The 18,591-nt window shown below is 42.2% G+C and overlaps 1 protein-coding gene across 3 annotated transcripts in view; it reads right to left on the bottom strand.

The window, feature by feature from the left end:
- ACVR1 (activin A receptor type 1) overlaps window positions 1-18,591 on the bottom strand; it is a 127,477-nt gene that overhangs the window by 13,234 nt on the left and 95,652 nt on the right. For all 3 annotated transcript variants that reach the window (XM_059167281.1, XM_059167282.1, XM_059167283.1), the window contains 3 exons: window positions 17,489-17,635; window positions 10,727-11,002; window positions 6,462-6,659 (listed from right to left, as the gene is read on the bottom strand). In XM_059167281.1, the coding sequence (XP_059023264.1) occupies window positions 6,462-6,659; window positions 10,727-11,002; window positions 17,489-17,635 (621 nt within the window). The remainder of the gene's footprint in view (window positions 1-6,461; window positions 6,660-10,726; window positions 11,003-17,488; window positions 17,636-18,591) is intronic.

The following is an 18,591-nucleotide window of genomic DNA, read 5'->3' as shown; positions in this document are numbered from 1 at the left end:
AACATAACATCATCAACTAGGCCTCGAAAATGAAGTTTGAAAAAAGCCAAGTTAAAGAAAAAGATTAATAAAGGTACAAATTTGGATATGGGAAAAAATCACAAAGGTAGTATGTGCATAAATGAATTTAGTCTCACCAGAAAGAATGCTTGCGAACTCTGTTCTTTAAGATCCATAAAGGTATTTCCGATATTTGTGTTATTGCGATTAACATTCCTAACAGGAAGCCTTCAGACATTTTTTGTGCCGTGCCCCACATCAAACACTGCTAATAGGTGAATGGATAAAGCTGCTCAGAGCAGAGCTGACGACAATGCAGGAGGTTCTGGGCCCCCTGGGTCCTGGCTCACTGCTGGAGATTTAAGAGAATCAGTATCTCAAGGCCTTTCTGTAATCTAACACCACACACTTGGCGGGAAGCCCTGCCTTACCCCGTGGCAAGTACTCCTTTCTGCAACAGGAAGGGAGCTGAAAGAGCAGGTCTGCCTGTTCCCTGCTAGGTAGAGAACACGTATGGCATGTCCTCATGCCTCTACCCCCACTGCCATCCACAAGCATATGGAAACATGCACGTCACTCAAGCCAAAACGGACTCTGTTCTCAGACATCTGTGTCAAAATTACATAAGTAATTTCTATTATCAAGATTCTCATCAATGTAACATAATTACAATGTAACATAGTTTACAGATCACTGTGTAGTCGGACCCTCCTAAAAGTATACATTCATGTCACAGTTAGTTGTCAGAGGAGAGGACAAAAAGCCTAGGAGAGTTAAGCCATGAACAAGATGTCTCAGATCTGGCCTATGGTCAACACCTAGAGGGAGAGAGAGAGGCTCCACGAGAGTCCCAAACAGTTGGCAGCTTCCGGGGTCTCCCAGGAGAGGGAGAATGTTTCACTGAATGCTGGGCTGTTACAAGGTTTAAGACCCTGATACCTGAACAGCACCCAGTCAAGTTCTGCCAGGCTCAGATTATTTGGTCATGAGATCAGTTGATGACCCTCCTCTGGTCTGGATCTCTAAATCAGGCCCATGAAATTCTGGGAATCAGTGGGAAAGTAGCCTTCTTTCCTCCCTCCACCTCTAAACCCCTGTCCCTAGCCCCTTAACGAAAGGATCAAGAAAACAAGCAAACACAAAAACACCTGAAAGAAATTAGTCTAATATTGAATATGACAAACATTCCCTAACATGAGAATTCTTCCCTTTGTTCAAATCTTTCCTTTTTTTGAAATTATTTATTTATTTGATGAAGAGAGAGAACAAGTAGGCAGAGCAGCAGGCAGAGGGGGGGCGGGGGAAGCAGGCTCTTGGTTAAGCAGAGAGACCAATGCGGGGCTCGATCCCAGGACCCTTAGATCACGACCTGAGTCGAAGGCAGAGGCTTAACCCACTGAGCCACCCAGGTGCCCCTCTTTGTTCAAATCTTAATATATACAACTGGAAAAAAATCATGAAACGTGGATATGAAGTTGCTAAAGAAAAGTTGTCATGGTTTCCATACACAAGTCCATTGGGCTTAGGAACGGATGTGCATGCAGGTCCCTGGCAAGCCCAGGGATTACTGAGACTAAGTCCATGTTTGACACACATGCTTGAAGAATCTATTCTAACAAATATTTCCTAGTCATCACCCCACAGAGGATGCAGCAAGATACATTTTCACATGAATCCATCACAAAATAAGCAAAGCCAGTAGCAGTGAAACAAGCGTGTGTCCACCCAGTGCTGGGGTGGGGAGTCAAGAGGGAAATGCATGTAGTGTCCCAGTAAAGGGCCGGCATGAGGAGAGGTGAAGGAAGGCCAGTGGAGAATCCCATGCGTGGCCTCCACCACTCATTTCCAGGGAACAGCAAATACCCACGGCTGGGTTACTGAACCCTGACCACATGCCAGACACACGCAGGGTGCTCTACACACACGAGCTCAGTCATCATCAGAACACGTTCAAGTAAATTCTATTACCAGCAATATTTGCTGGACGATGACACTGATGTATGTGATCAAGGCAGAGTATGACCGAGAGCCTGACATGTTAAGGCTTACACTACCTCCTCAGAAGGCCCAGGGCCGCAGCACACAGCTGCACAGAGGACACCCTTCCCAGCAGCTTCCCTGCGCGGAGCGCTGGGCATGAGGAAAGCCAAAGCAAGGGAAGCGAGAAACATGGCACAACAAGGTACTTAGCAACCAAACATAACGAAGGAACAGGATCTATCCCATCATCTAAATGTGCTTGCCTATACAATCTGGGCACACTGCCTTTTCAACATTCCTAGTGCATTAATCCTGAAGTGTGCCTGTCACAGAAACAATAATGTTATATGACATGAAACTGCCATGAAATATACAGCTGTCTGTGAGCTATGTGGAGGTGAACAGAGGCTCAAGCTGCTCAGACCATGCTACTCAAAGATGTGCTGGAAGATGGATGATGAAGATTATCTTACTTGGTTTTTAAGTCCTTGAGCAGATGATCCCAGTGTTAGAACAACACACCTCCCGAGTTTCTGCATATAGAGATCCAAACAAGGTATGACACTGAAATCTGAGGCTCCAGAGAAAGAGCTTCTATCCTGAGGAGGGAACATACTACTGGGGATGCTTAGAAGGGTGACTCAAGATCTTCTATCAGACCAAAGCTAAATGGCACAAGTCCACAGTAACAATGTATCTATTTACCTACCCAATCCCCATGTAAGGTTCTGTCCTCACACAACACAGAACTCAGGTAACCAGACACAAATCTAGCCACTGATTTCTGTATCAAAGGAGGAAAAGAAGAGTACTGTCAGACGAGTAGCAAAAACCTAGAAAGAAAGGCCATGAGCTAGATCCAAGACTCTTATTAAAGATGAACCCCTCTTAAGCTTGCAAGAGAGAGCAGGTGTCACGTAAGGTATCGGAAACATATCACAGGCATCCCGCTCAGAGAGACTGTCGGCATCCTGGCGGCCGCCTATTTCCCAGCCTGGGAAGACGGATCCCATGTCAACAGGAGCTCTCGAGAGCATGGTCCCTGATGCAACAGTAGTATGGGGATCACCTGTGGCCCTGTTAGAAAGGGAGGTTCTCCGTCCAAACCCCCTAAGTCAGAAACCCTGGGGCGGCGGGCCCAGCATTCTGTTTCTAGACAAATCTGACGCACACACAGTTTAAGAACTATCAATCCAGGCAAACCTCTGCCTTAAGCGGACCCCCAAAATTCACACAGGAAGGGTAAGAAACCATTTTCCTTCTCACCGACTGCAAATTCGGTGTCAGACGAAACATAATAAGTATAAAAGACACTAGTGAGAAGTTTTCAGATGTGCACATGGACTTAATTCTCATTTCCTGTATAGAAACAGCATGAAGTTTATTATTAGCAGCAAATAAATGTAACATTCCAATGAAAATACAAAATGCAACATATTTTTATACTCATGGTTCACTTGAGGATCCTATTGCTCCTGGAGAACTATCTGGTCATCAATTTTTATCACGGACTCAGAAACTCAAAGGATGCATAATTATAACGACCTTCCTAAGATAAGACATTCATATATTTAAATGAGCTACATTTTATATGCAATAATTTCAAAAATATATATTCTTTTAATGACAGTTCCTAAAGCTAGTAAGAAAGTGAAATAGGTACATCACACCCTGGGGTGAGCGGGAGATTGGAAATTAGTGCAACTCTTATGAAAAGCAATTTGGCAATATGTGTCAAGCCATAAAACCTCCATACTTTTTGACCTATTAGGTCGACTGGTTTCCAGATTAAGAATTAATTCCCCAAATGAAAAAGTTATATGAACAAAATGTACCTAATATAGGACCCAAATGGAGGAGATGGGATGTCTGCAACATGATCATGGCTAATAAAATATCACGCGACCACATAAAATAAACACAGACTAATGACACACTTGAATGAAAAAGATGATACAGAACTGTGTCTATATTATGACGCTAACAAACTCAAAAACACATACAAGGGTGCATAGAGAAGAAGTGGAAAGCACAGGATGTTAGAACATACGGGTAAATTTTCTCTTATTTTTCTTTCTACTCATCTTCGTTTTGGTGTAGTAATAACTAAAATATTAATAATAAACCTAGCAGTGTTCAATCCCACATGCAAACCTATTTTGAGTCCAGATAAAGTGATTTCCATCTGTGCGCGTGCGCGCGCCTGAGAACATTCATGGGAGGAGTGGGGGGGGGCTAAAAAGAGAAGGGGAAAATATCAAATTAGTCACTGCCAAGGGACAGTAACTGATTTAAAAGGAGACACAACATACCCTTACCTCCCACTAAAAATCTAACCACACCACAGAAGAGAAGTTCAACCCACAGAATTTTAGGAACCACAGAGCCACCTAAATGATGATGTAACAGGAAGTCAATCAATCAAACAACCAAAATAGTCTCTCTTCCTCTACTCTCCATGATCTTTTTCAGCAAAATAACATTCAGCATAACTACCATTTGCTGAGCTCAGTTTTAAACCGGCGACTCTAATTTCACACGGACTCCTATTAGGAACAAGTGATCTTTAAGAGCCACTTGGGTTGATGCCTGTGACACAGGGAATGCATTTGCAACATGAATTCTTACAAAGCCCAAATCCCGCATTTCTGCCAAGCTCCGCTTTCATCATGCAGGCCTGCTTGGAGCTGTTCCAGCCCAGCAGCCGCTGGCCGGCTACCATCCTGGCCTCGGGATATTAGTTTCCTCTTCACGGGGGGCAAGTTCCCCAGTGCATAGTTGATTATGACGCCAATCCTTCTCTAAACTGTGTGCTAAAATAAACAAATTAAAATTAGATTTTCAGTTCCAAGATGCTCAAGGATTATTGGGGAGAGGGTGAGCAAATGAAGTCGATGTGTAATTCCAGGCAAAGTTCAGAGCTTCATAAATCAGCAAAACAATCTCCCTGCTGCAGATAATTCTCAAGGCACTGGACAGCCCAAAATGCTAGTCGGTAAGCTCCCAACGATTGAGAAATAATTACCAAGAAGATGTTCATGACTCCATCAGAAGAATGAAAAGAAAAAGAAAATTAAAAGAACGGTCAGGTAGCAATGCATGTACGTTTATGTTTAATCTGAAACACTGCCTTTAACAAACACTCTCAAGGGTCTCAGAGCCAGACACACTCTGCTGTTAGAGAAAAAAAAGAAAAGAAAAAGCAGCAGCAGCAGCAGCTACCATGAAGGCATGCCAATTTGAATTACTGCACACGAAAGCTAGGGTAAATTATCCCGATGCCACTTTCCTCAAAGAACTTCCTATTCTCTGGTTATGTTGTTCAGAAAAATTATGATTGCCCCAAGAATCTCAGTCCTTAAGAATTCACACATTATTTCCTTCATACTCCAAGGACTCCTAGGAGGGGAAAGTAGCTTTTGAAAATAAATATTAATCTAAACAAATAGGATTTTCCTGTTTTTCTGGAGTAATTTCTGACCTGCCCTCTGAAAGAAGACTTCCAGCGGAGAAGATAGAAGTCTATTTAGGTGGTTCAAGAGAGCCTGCCGTAGAAATCCACTTTCTGGGTAGCTGGGGCAGGTGCAATTTAAAACAGTCCACTTAGTCCTTTCAGAATACAGTGCACTTCCAGTAAAGTTCAACAATGTATTTGCGGTTGATTTGCATACAGGAAAGACCAGAATAAGTTAAGAGTTGATTGTAGGGGCCACAGGTTGAAAATGACTGACACGTGCTTCTGTAACCATGAAGATGACACCATTTCACAAAACTTACTCGTAAGAGGACCAGCACTGGCCACCTACTCAGGGCTTCCTGAATTTGAATCCCACAAATTCAGAACACACAGCCTGCTCCTTACAAGGAGGTGAATTCTGAGTGTGCAACCTGAGCCTTTTCTCAATAACCCACATTTAAGAAGTAAAAATACCTAAAACAGCAGAATTCACTCGTAGATTTACTGGCGCACTCTTCTCATGTTAAATCCCACTTGTGGGAAGAACAAAGGTGGAGAGTAGGTGGGAAGAAAGGCAGAATAGGAAGATGGAGAAAGGAAGGAATGAAATATGGACCAAACAAAAGAAGAGCCAAAGACTAACTAGACCTAACTAGACTTTTCCAGAGATATTCTTTTTTTTTTTTTTTTTTTTTTTTTTTTTTTTTTTTTTAAAGAGTCAGGCAGTGTTTATTGGGGGCTTACACTCAACCACCAGGGAGGCAGTGCCAGGACCAGATGTCCCAGCCTGAAATATTCTTCTTTTTCAACCCTCATTTCCTCTTGTGTAGCTAAAATATAATGCCATTACATTCCACCTACTAGCCATAAATCAAATATAGATGCTGATAGCTTGATGTATGATTCAAAGAATAAGTATGATTCATGGAACAATGTGGACTTAAATATTTCCTTTGCCCTTTTATAGACAGCAGAATCAAGAGGATTCGGGGAAGGACATTACTACATTCGATCAGGTACTTACCATTGCTCACCATACGTCTGGCCACTTCCCACAAGACAAGTCCAAAGGCCCAAATATCAACTCTCTTGTAAGAATCGAAACAATCCACCTGGATGGTTTCATCTAGAACTTCAGGGGCCATGTAGCGTTTGGTGCCCACACGGGGGTTGTTCCCCACATCGAGCTGATTGGTACTCTGGGAATGCATGACTGCCAGGCCTGAAAGGGAGAAAACAGGTGGGTCAGTTTACTTCCTTTCTAGGAGAGGGTTGCTGAAGAGTTTTTAAACAGACCCCATCAGTAGCGCCCTCTGGTGGTACTCCTGGTCACTGTGGCACCATACCCAGAGTAAGTAATCTCTGGAATATTGTGGAGAGGACTTCTGTGACAAAAGAAAAAAGAACTAATGCCAGAAACAGTCGGAAGCTCTTAGGTTAACACCTGAACCTCTGAAACAAAAAGATCTGGATGAATAATAAACCAACACACCAAACCAATAGGAAGCCAGTATTTCAAGTTCACAGGAAAATAGTCTCACAGGCTAAGTGGGAACCTCCAAAGGTCTTAGAAGTAAAGCTCTCATGTTCCACCACAGCTCCCAATAGTGGGCAAACACAGACTTCCAACAGTGTGAGTGAGGCAGAGAATGTGACGTGATGTATCACTACTTGAAGGGCGGGCTGCTGCAGGCACGGCTCCATCCCTTTCAGAAGAGCTGTTTGGCTGAGAAGTAGTGACACTGACCAAACCCACAGGCCTTTCTCTACAGTCATGCGTACACCCAGCATCAAGCTAGACCTTGATTCAAAGCTCAACTCTCATGCTAAATGGCTTTGAAGCACTTTCTCAAACCATGACTCATTTCAGAATTCTTCAATTAGAGAGCCCTGGCATTCCTCACCGACCAGGAGGGTTAGGCAGATACATGCATGATTCATTTGAGAATGAAATTACTTTTTGAGGTAGATGCTGACCAACTCAAAATGATTCCTTTAACACTCAAAATAATGAGAGGTGCCAAACTGGAACAAACGGCCTATGAAAACCTCTGCAGCCCAACGATCCCTTGGGGACCCCTCAAGCTTTCTGTGGAGAATGCTTCTCCCCCCAGCTCCATGGCTTTGAATGTGTGGGATGAGGACTCCTTCTCATGCCAAGGAGATGGCACATGGTATCACACCCTTAATAATTACAGAGAAATCAGCAACTGCATTCACTCTACTACACTGGTTCCTTTTCCTGGTTCTTCTACTCAACCCCAAGATTCTGTGGCCGTGGTGAATATCTCCCGAAACATAGATACTTCTCTACGGTTTCCAGAACCAAAGAGTCAAAATACCAGAATATGAAAGGTGTACTTTAAATAGATCACAGCAATACTAGCTGTGGTGGTTTAAAAATACGTCCTCAAGTTCCTTAAAACGTCTCCCTTCTGGACGTGAAACTCAATTCCCCATGCCCTGAGTGTGGGCTGGACAGTCACACAGACCACGGCAGAAGTGAGCAGAGATCTTCAAAATTAGGACATAAATGGCACCATGGCTTCCTCTCTGCTCTCTCTCTCAGTTCTCTTGTGTTATGAGGACACTCACGCAGCCCTGTGGAGAGGTCCCCAAGACCAGGGACTGAAGCTTCCTGCCACCAGCCATGTGACTAGACCCATCCTGGGAGTTCCTTCAGCCCTGACGAAGCCTTTAGATGCTTGCAGCTCTAATCACCAGCTTGAGTGTGTAACCCCTACAAGAGATCCTGAGCCAGAACCAGAGGGCATAGTCATCCCAAGATTACTGACCCTCAGATAACGACACAGAATAACAGATTTGTGTTATTTTAAGCTGCTAAATTTTAGAGGTAATATGTTACCCAGTAATAGATAATTATCATGCTACCTAGAGAGGTAAAACAACCAAATGCAATGTGTAAACCTTGGCTGAATTCTTGTTTGAGAAAACTAGGAAAATCTGAAAATGGACATTAAATGCTATTAAACAATTATCAATAGTTGTAGGTGCTATAAACTGTGATTATGCAGAAGGCATATTTTGAAGTATTTAGGAGTAAAGTGTTGTGATGTCTGTAACTTATTTTCAAATGTATGAGTAAAGACAGATGTACGCCTACATATAAAGCAAATATAGCAAAATTTTAACAATTGTTGAATCTAGGTGTTGTGCATATGATCATTAAACTTACTACTCTTTCAGTCATTTTCTTTGAATTTTTTATAATAAAAAGTTAGAAAAATAAATAGAATACTGGTATTTCTGCAGTATCAATAACAGAACATGATTTCAAATGAAGGGTCCTTAATTTCTGGGTATAAAGTGACACACAAATGACGGTATCATCGGAGCTGTCTTCGGTACCAAGAAACTATCCCCTGAATCGTATGACCTTAACACAGATTTTTGTACAAATCCGTATGTCTAATTGGAAGGCTACAGGCCAAAAGAAAGAAAAATGAATAATTAGTTGGACTTACTGAAAAACACCTCTGACTCCCTATCAAGCCCTATAACCAAAGCCAACAACGTCCTCTATTTTCCATCTCCCCTAAACCTCTGTACTATAATAGCAGTGACCATCTGATGCTTACTATTTGCCAAGCAAGTATAATAATTTCTGAATTTTACAGGAACCATGTGATTGATTTTGAGTAACATGAATAATACTCGGGCACATAATGAACATTTGAAGCAATACTGAAGTAGAGTGCAGAGTGGCGAATGCTAAAGTGTTCCTAGCTAAGCCCCCCAAACGAGTAGAAGTGGTCCTGCACTCTGGGCAGATAAACAGATTAAAATATCTGCAGAGATATACGGGGTGATAACTGGGAAAGCCAGGATTCAAGTTCAAATCACCCTGCTCCAAAAGCCAGGGCATGGCCATAAAAGTCCTCTACATCACAACTAAAACTACCCACAAAATACTTTAGAGTCATACCCTTTCAACGCTATCCTAAATATTTTTCTTCTCACACTTGCAAAATACCGTAAAATAATTCTCAGCATGAATACAAAGACTTTAAAGAATTTCAAAAGAAATACATTTTCTGGACGTGTCAAATCCTTTGTCTAAAAAATAAGAATAAATTTCATCATGTATATACAAGAACTAATACTGTCCAAACCTTTATCAGCCGCACAATGACTACAATGATATGAATATAATATAAACCATGTTTTAATCAAATAGAGCGAGGACTCTCCATAGTCCACTGAAATGAATAACCAATATTACAATTCAGTTCTCATTAGTGTAATTATTCAGCCAATATCCAAGTTGACTATGGTTTTCTATACAGTGTCACTACAAATGAAAATAATCTTATTTATAATGCAATTAAAGCTACACTGAGCATTACCCTAACACCACAGAAATGAGATATCCCAGCAGGGCAAACTGTGAATTTGTTGCAGAATATTTTTCTTCTTTCTTGACTGATAATTTTGCCATGGTTACAGAAAAACAACTTTAGAAGCCATTTTTAAGATGAACTCATTCCAGAGGTTTTCGGGTTTTGTTTTTTTTTTTTTTTTTAAAGATTTTATATATTTATTTATTTGGGGGGAGAGAGAGACTGGTGGGAGAGGGAGAGAGAGTCTCAAGCAGACTCCACACTGTCCATGGCACAGGGCTCCATCCCACGACCCTGAGATCATGACCTGAGCCAAAACCAAGAGTCGACACTTAAGCGACTGAGCCACCCAGAGGCCCCTCATTCCACAGGTTACTTAATTGTGTACCTACTTTGTGTAAATGCTACAGACTACGGGTTGCTGCTGAGAGTGGGCGGTCAGGAACTGACTAAAGGAGCAATTCACTTGGAAGTGACTTTCCAAGATCATGCGAAGGTCTGAATTTCAAAAGAGATTTGGATTTTACAGCATTTGTCAGAACTCTGAGAATGTATTACTTAAGATTTGTTTATTTTGCATAAAACTGAAATTTTACCTGGAGGGAAAAAAGTCAACAAACAACAGACTCCAGTGCACGACACCGTGGTATACACGCTCAAGTCATTCACTTGGGGACATATCAATGATTAAAGGCAGACTGATGAGTAGGGAGGCAGGGATATGGGACAAAGCTTGAGAACAGTAAAATGTTGATGGGAGAATCTAGGTAGTGGGTATACTCACTGGGAAGTTCTTTCAATTTGCCTGCAGGCTTGAAAGTCTTCATAACAGGATGTTAGGGGATGGGGCATGGATGTGACCTAGCTAACCAACAGAATAACAACAAATGTAAAAACTGTATTAAAAAAAATATTTTTAAAACCTTACCCAAATCTGCTATGCAACACTGTCCATTCTTCTTAACCAGGATGTTTTTGCTCTTTAAATCCCGATGAGCAATGGCTGGCTTCCCTTGGGTCCCAAATATCTCTATGTGCAAATGCGCGAGACCACTAGCTATAGACAGCACTATTCGCAGGCAGCTAACAGTATCCAGAGTAGTGAGCTGAAGATAGTCGTACAAGGAACCCATTTCATGATAATGTGTGATTAACCACAACTGGGTACTGGAGTGTCTTGATGTCATGTCTGAAGCAATAAAACCTGGAGAGAGCAAGAACAAAATTAGCAGACATGTAAGAATTTCACATTATAACTCTTAGTATAAGGAGATAGTGACCCATACAACAGATGACACCTGTAACAAAAAATAACCAAACTAACCAACTGCCATGAAAGGTTTACAGAGGCATCAACAGAAAAACATAGTACTCTTCCTACTTCCATAAAAAGGTACTTCTAGGGGCACCTGGGTGGCTCAGTGTGTTAAAGCCTCTGCCTTCAGCTCAGGGCATGATCCCAGGGTCCTGGGATTGAGCCCCACATCGGGCTCTCTGCTCAGCAGGGAGCTTGCTTCCTCCTCTCTCTCTGCCTGCCTCTCTGCCTACTTGTGATCTCTGTCTGTCAAATAAATAAATAAAATCTTTAAAAAAAAAAAAAAAAGGACTTCTAATGAGCAGGAAATGTCAATATTCATTTTCATTATATATAATCCTTTAGAAAGGTTTTATGTTGCGTTACAATTCAGATAGGAATAATATCTTTGTGTTTATCTGTAATGATAGTATCAAACTCTTTATCATGTTCATTTTCCAAGCTCAGATTATTCATCAGCCACCCAAAAAGAATAAAAAACATAAAATCTAAAAACCTGTGTTCCAGTATTGACTTTGCCTGTAATTTGCTGTATAATACTGGGCAACTCATTTAGGTTCTCTGGGTTATCTCTGTTCAGATGTAAGATAAACGGATAAGTGCATATGACATGATTGACTACTCATCAAATAAAAAAGAAACCAAATATAATAAGCATCTGTGATGCTCTTTGTCAGTCACACAAGAAAACTGAGATGATAGTGTCTGTTGGCCAGAAAAGCAGACAGATACAAAAAGCAAAAATTACAATATCATGTAATGAATACGATGAAAACTACTGTTAGATCTGCAAAGGGCACCATGTATCCAGAATAGGGAATCCTAATAATTCAGATGAGATGTTCCAACAGGCTTCTATCAAGAAGCAATAACTGAAGCAGTCTTGAAAAGAAGTGAGGGATGACAGATGCCAATAAGGAACCTTGAGCAAACTGAATGAACTTTAGAACTTCCCAGCCTACGAAATAAACTGTGATGTATGTGCTTGTCTCTCCTACTGCAGACATGCTTTCCACCTGCTCACTTGTGCATTCTCTCTCTCTCTCTCTCTCTCTCTCTCTATATATATATATATATAGTATATGTTATGTATATAATATACATTGAATATACTCTATGTTGATACATGTATATAAAATATACACACCTAATGGTCATACTTACAAGTAGTGACATCTGGGACTTATAAATAAAAGAATATTTTAAAAAACAACAACAACAACAACAACAACAAACCAGACAGACATGGCTTAAGGCAGGATTAAAAGCCTTGTGCGAAGATCCCGGAAAACAGAAATAGGCAGAACATCCCTCACACTTGCACAGAGTGTGATATAAAGTTTGTGCTGCTCTCATACACATTTTCTCACAAGAATTTTCTCAATACACCAGGAATACAGATATCATTATTCTCAGTTTATAAGTAATGAAAGTGCTGCTAGGAAATGCCAAATAGCGTATCTGTTAAGTTGTCGTTGATCCCAAGTTTGGTGCTAGCCATGTGGACACACCACAGCTCGTACGGGAAACTCTGGGAACAAAGAAAAGGTCCCCTATTTGACTGTCGTCATCAACAATAGAAGCAACTAGTACTTACTGGGACTAACAAAGTGCCAGGCACAATTCTTCTAGACTCTCTGCACATAATCTAACACTCACACAGGAAGGAAGCAGAGGACAGCACTGACATTAAGGCTAGTAATGGTCCCTGGCAGCCCAGCTCCAGAACCCATACTCTTAACCACTATGCCATACTGCCCCCAACGGGGGGCTCTGACTTCTACTCAGAGAAAGACAATGTGACACCTGTATCCATTGGACATCTGTGAAGTGAACAAAGCAATGTCTCCACACCTTGATCCCCTACCTCTCTTTTTCTTGCCCTCCAAGTCAGTTCTCAGGGGCAGCCTCAGACTCTCACTCCTTCCCTCGCTCCAATATGTCTCTGTGGCCCCACAGTGACTTCTCTTGGGGCCCTTTGCTGCCGTAACACGAATAATCAAAATGCATACTCAGATATTAGTTATTCCTGCTAGAAAAGATGTTTCTACTTTATCATTTTAAACCAAATGGTATTAATCATTAATGAGATTTTCAAAAATAAATATCCTAAACTATAAGTACCACTCAAAAGAAATTAAATTACTGTTGTGTATTTATGTAGCCTCTACTGATTTCTCTGCCCAAGGGAAAGCAGCCTCTGATTAAATAAATAGATAAATAACAAACAAATGTTTATTCTCTCACCTTCCCTAAGCCCCTTAGGTCTTAGAGAAGGATTCTGTCTGTCCCGTTAATTACGCTCTAGACCTTCCGGAAAAATGACTTTTTAATAGGCAGGACTTATTTTTTAACTATCTATCTCCCAAGTGTGAATTACAGAACTATGTTTGTTTCAGAATGCCAGGGCATTTTTATGGAATTTTTGCATTTTCCATCAAAGCACTCTCCTGTTAGTGAAGGCTGAACAGAACAGGGTACTTCTAAGTTGGAAGGCTGGCACAGCCACTAGGTGTGTTCACAATGGGGAAAGAAAGTGTTTAGAGTAAAAATCTCTTATTTAACAGCCCAGGTCATCCTCCCAGGCTCCTCAGGAAGGAAAATAAAACCCAAAATCGTTAGTGAGGTCATCCGTAGCCCCTGTGAGCCTCTCCCTGGTGACTCTCCCAGGAACCAGGCAGCTAGGACAGCTGAGGACTGAGGCCACCACAGGGGGACATGGGGGCTGCAGAGCGCTGGGCCCCGGAGCTGGACCGCTGAGTGCCAAGACGGGCTCCACCATTCCCGAGCTGGGTGATCTCACACAAGTCATATAAAATCTCCACCCTGGTTTCCTCATTTGTAAGATAAGGATAACGTCAGCAGCACCTCAAATGGGTACGGTGAGAACGGAAGAGTTAATCATAGGTATAGCGCTTCATGCGAAGCCTAACACGGGAGGTATCGAGAATAACTGGTTACTATTATGTTTCAGAATAGCTCAGGGGTCGGTGAAAACCACAACAACCCTGCAGTGTAGTATCTTTTGCGGGTAACTTCCTTTACTTCCCCTTGGGTCTCAGGGAAGTCTGATTAAATGCTCAGGCGCTATCTCTTCAGAGTACAGAGCAGTTCTAGAGAGGGAGGGTGGCAGAGGCTGCACTATTTGACTGTACGTGTATCACTGAACTCTCCACTTCATACGGCTAAAACAGTAAGCTGCATTATTTTACAATCATTTCTTAAAAAGCATGCAAGATGAGACTTTGGAGTAAAATTCTCACATTAACTTGACTCCCTTGGTCTTCATAATGAGGGAAAGAATGCTCAGAAACATATAACTTTGGCCCAGAGTCACACAGTGGGCATGGTGGAGGTGCTGAGAGTAGAAACCAGCGTCTCCAATCCCCCGACCACTGCTCCTGCCACAAACCAGCACAGCCTCCCCTTACCCCTTTGGCTGTTGACTTCTACACCAGACAGAGCAGAAGAGCTGAAAGCCAAGTCTAGTCATTTGAAAGATACTGTTGTAGGGGGATAAATAATGAGGGCCCAGAGTGTTGTATGTATGCATATATGTGTAAACGTGTGTGTGTGTCACTTGATTTATTTTGAGGGGCTAGAGTTGGTAATACTCCAGGGTGGGCGGGAAATCATGATCTAATATTCGATATAAGATGCTCCTTTGATAGAAAAGAAAAAAGGTCACAGAAAACCTTAGTCTCTAAATACAGAAAACTGGCAAAGCAAGGAAAGAACTGTAACCAAGTTTAGCCCCCCAAAACTGAAACCAATGAAAACAGACAAACAAAAAACTGGTGCATTTCTATGGGCTTTCTTTTTTCAAGATTTTATTTATTTATTTGACAGAGATCACAAGTAGATCACAAAGAGAGAGGAAGGGAAGCAGGCTCCCTGTGAAGCAGAGAGCCCGATGCGATGCGGGGCTTGATCTCAGGACCCTGAGATCATGACCTGAACAGAGGGCAGAGGCTTTTAACCCACTGAGCCACCCAGGCGCCCCTCTATGAGCTTTCTTTTTAAAGTCAAAAGAACTACACAATGAAATCAGTCCATACAGCTGTAAGTATGATGAGGGTAGAAAGACCTCAGAGATACAGAATTTCCCAGGATCATTGGGTAATAAGAAATGAACAGTGTTTTGCCCTCGGTGGTCACACTAAGGGAACCTCACTTCTCACGTGAATCATGTTATGAAGGTGACTTTTCAAATCTCTTTTATGATTAAATCCAATTTAATAAATATTTACTGAGCACCTAGTATGTGCAAGGTACTGTCCTCAGTACTGCATGTGGTGGCAAAAGCAATGGAAGTGATTCTTGTCCTCAGTGACAATGGGAGGATATCATGGTTCATTTAAGTCAAGGGCACAGATAAAGTGACTATTTGCACGGCCCTGTAGTATCTAGTGCATTTTGCTCAATGAACCTGTGAGCCCATGAGAATGAGAAGGGGTGCCTGAACATGCCCTTCCTTTAATGAATCCCAGACCCCCCATACTTCTTCGAGTATGTGCACCTGCAAAGTACGAGCCATTCCACTGTTTAAAGAGAAGTACTCCCTGTACATCACAGCTTTGAACACAACTGACGCTTTCTCTGTGGCTCACCCTGTCTGTCCCAGGGTCAGAGGGAAAAGTGGGGCATTTGGGGTTAATTCTGACTGTGGCTGAATCTTCACCTCATGCTCTCATCATCGAATCCCAACTAGCTAACTACCACATAAAGTACAGAACTGTGGCTAAGAGACACACTGCCCAGTGTGACTCTCAGCTCCACGGTGTGACCTGATGGGTTAACTCATCAGTTACAACTAGAAAAACAAGAGTACCTACGCCCTTATGGCTGTGAAGCTGAAAGGAGAAAATGCACATGACGCACTTAAAGCAGTGCTTACTGCACGGTAATGATCATTGCTGTTCTACATATGCATCTAGCTGTGACATAAGCTTGTGCGATCAGAGTTACAGCACAGCTGCAACATGGGGGTTGGGGGGTGGAGCGGAAAAGCACAAGTAAATCCACTGGGAGAAACTGGAAAGGAACTGAGACTTTGTCATGGAGGAATGCGTGGCTGGAGTGTGGGGTGGGGATCATGCATGATCAAGACCACGAACAAAGGCACAGACACCTTAATGTTCATGGCGATCCCAAATAATGGCAGATATCCAAAGTGACTGCCATCTGGAGATATTTGTAGAGAAAATCTAAGACTCCCTGGGACCCCAACAAATAAGGAGTCTGGACAGCCTGGCCTAGAAGGCACCAATGTCAGGCAATGGAAGAGTCATCGAAAAGCACTTTGAGGAGTATCTTGGCTGCGTGCAGTGAAACATAACTCGGGGTAGCAAGATGGACTAGAGGTGGGAGTCCAGCATGGACTGGAGATCGGAGACCAGCAGCAACGACAGGAGCAAGGAGAACTGGGGGACAGCTAGGCCCCCACAGGTAAGACAAGGGGAGAAGACAACAGCAGAAACACACAATTCAAAGATGGAACACATCACCACACTGTTAAAGAGAAACTTTAAGACAACTGTCGAACCATTCTTGGCAGACAACCTGACTCAGGTTTAATACTAAAACGACAGTAACGGGATAGAAATAAATTCTGGCAATGGCCTTCTGATGAACCAAATCTCATCCAATAGCCATGAAGTGGCCAGCACTATCCTATAGAGTCAATTTCTCTATAAACCTTCTATCCACTATTGAAGAGGCCCTCTGGGCAGCATTCATCATACGTGTATTCGCATAAATACCCTGAGAAAACGCTCCAAAACCAGAGAAGTCAAAGGGAACAAGGACCTTCTCATCCCTTATACCTCTACAGCAGAATTTCAGCGGGCTCTTCACAGATTTCACAAATGGTTCTAAGCTTTAGTTTCCAAATTAAAATGGATGCTAAATCCCTCTGTAAATCTGGGCTTTGAAAACCATGCCTAGTTTGAGGGAACGTGCATTTAATTACGATGTCCCTGGGAGCTGTGAATCTCTAGGAAATCGTCCAAAGAGCTTTCTTAGTTTGATTCAATAAATATTCAAAAAGGGTGCGGTAAGTAGAACAACGGATGAAGCCTTGAAGTGAACAATATGGGGTAAATTCTTGTTGCTTAAATAACAACCTACAGAATAAGAATTAGCAATAATGATTTCATTTTCACCATCCAGAGAATCTTCAAACTCAGCTTCTCTGCAGATTTAAACAAGAAATTAGTGTTAAAAGAAAATTGAACATGATATAAATGCTGATGATTCCTATTATCACTTTTCAGGGGAGACTTGCAAATTCACACACACCAAATCGGAGAGGGCAAAGGTAGGTAATTATTTCTTTCTAGATAAAATTAATGAGGGGATTATCTTGGTACTTACCCAAAATATTTTCATGCCTCAGCATCACAGTGTTGTACAATTCTGTTTCCCTGAACCATGACTTCTCATCCCGGGAGGAGAAGATCTTCACGGCGACGTTCTCCCCTTGCCAGCTGCCCCTCCACACCTCACCATACCTGCCTTTCCCTGGGGAAAGCAACACAGAGGTGACACAGGAGGGAGCCAATACATTTCTTGCCCGCAACTCTGGCCCCCTCCCTTTGTGTACTTGACAAAACTTCATCTGGCGCTCTCAATCCCACAACCTTTCGCCTGTGAAGACATACAAAAGTAAGGTGGAACCCGCCCCTCCAGCCACCCATTGTCACAGCAAATTCAACACCCTCAGTATCTACATTGTACAATAACCTGCTAACTATAAGGTTTACAGCTAAATTCCTCTATTACAAGGTATGAAACATGTATGGTTCTCAAAAGCACACAGTTAGTAAAACAAAATGGTACAGAGTATTAGATTCCAATGTGCTGAAAGCCAAAAAAGAAAAAAAAGAAAAAAAAGCACACATAGATAAACTGAGTAGCTGACTGGATCCTTTCCCTTCTACAAGATCAATGCGGACATTTTCCTATGAGTCCAAATTTGCAAATTTACATACACATTTATGTTCTTCATAAGGGAGACAATTAAGTTGGAGATCTGTATTCTAAAGGATCCAAAAAAAAAAAAAAAAAAATACACACACACACAAAACAATGCTGTGGAGGAGACCAACAAGCAACCATTACCTTCCCTAAAGGATTTCTTGGCAGAGGATATATTTCAAAAGAGGATTTGCAGAGTTTTAAAGACATAATCCCAGAACAGTTCTGATTCCTGACATTGGTCATGGGTATTTGCTTGTTAGACAGCCCCTGGGATGCCAGAAGTGGGCCACACCGAAGGGGCCCCTTGGAGAAAGCATTTCCTAAAAACGCGAGGACCCCAGCCTGTGATCTGCTCTGTGGGGTGCGTGCCCCCTCCTGCACCAGCAACACGGCTGTCGGCCTGTCAGTGACATGCTCCCTCCTCCGTTCTTCTCTTTTGTTACAGGGGTGGGTGAGGAGGGAGGCTGGGAGCAGCAGGTAATTACCGCGAGACCATG

Source organism: Mustela lutreola, chromosome 3 (genome assembly GCF_030435805.1).
Source record: "Mustela lutreola isolate mMusLut2 chromosome 3, mMusLut2.pri, whole genome shotgun sequence".
In the NCBI taxonomy this organism is placed as follows: Eukaryota; Metazoa; Chordata; class Mammalia; order Carnivora; family Mustelidae; genus Mustela; species Mustela lutreola.
The sequence above is the reverse complement of the archived record's forward strand: the minus strand, read 5'-3'. Positions and strand labels throughout refer to the sequence as shown.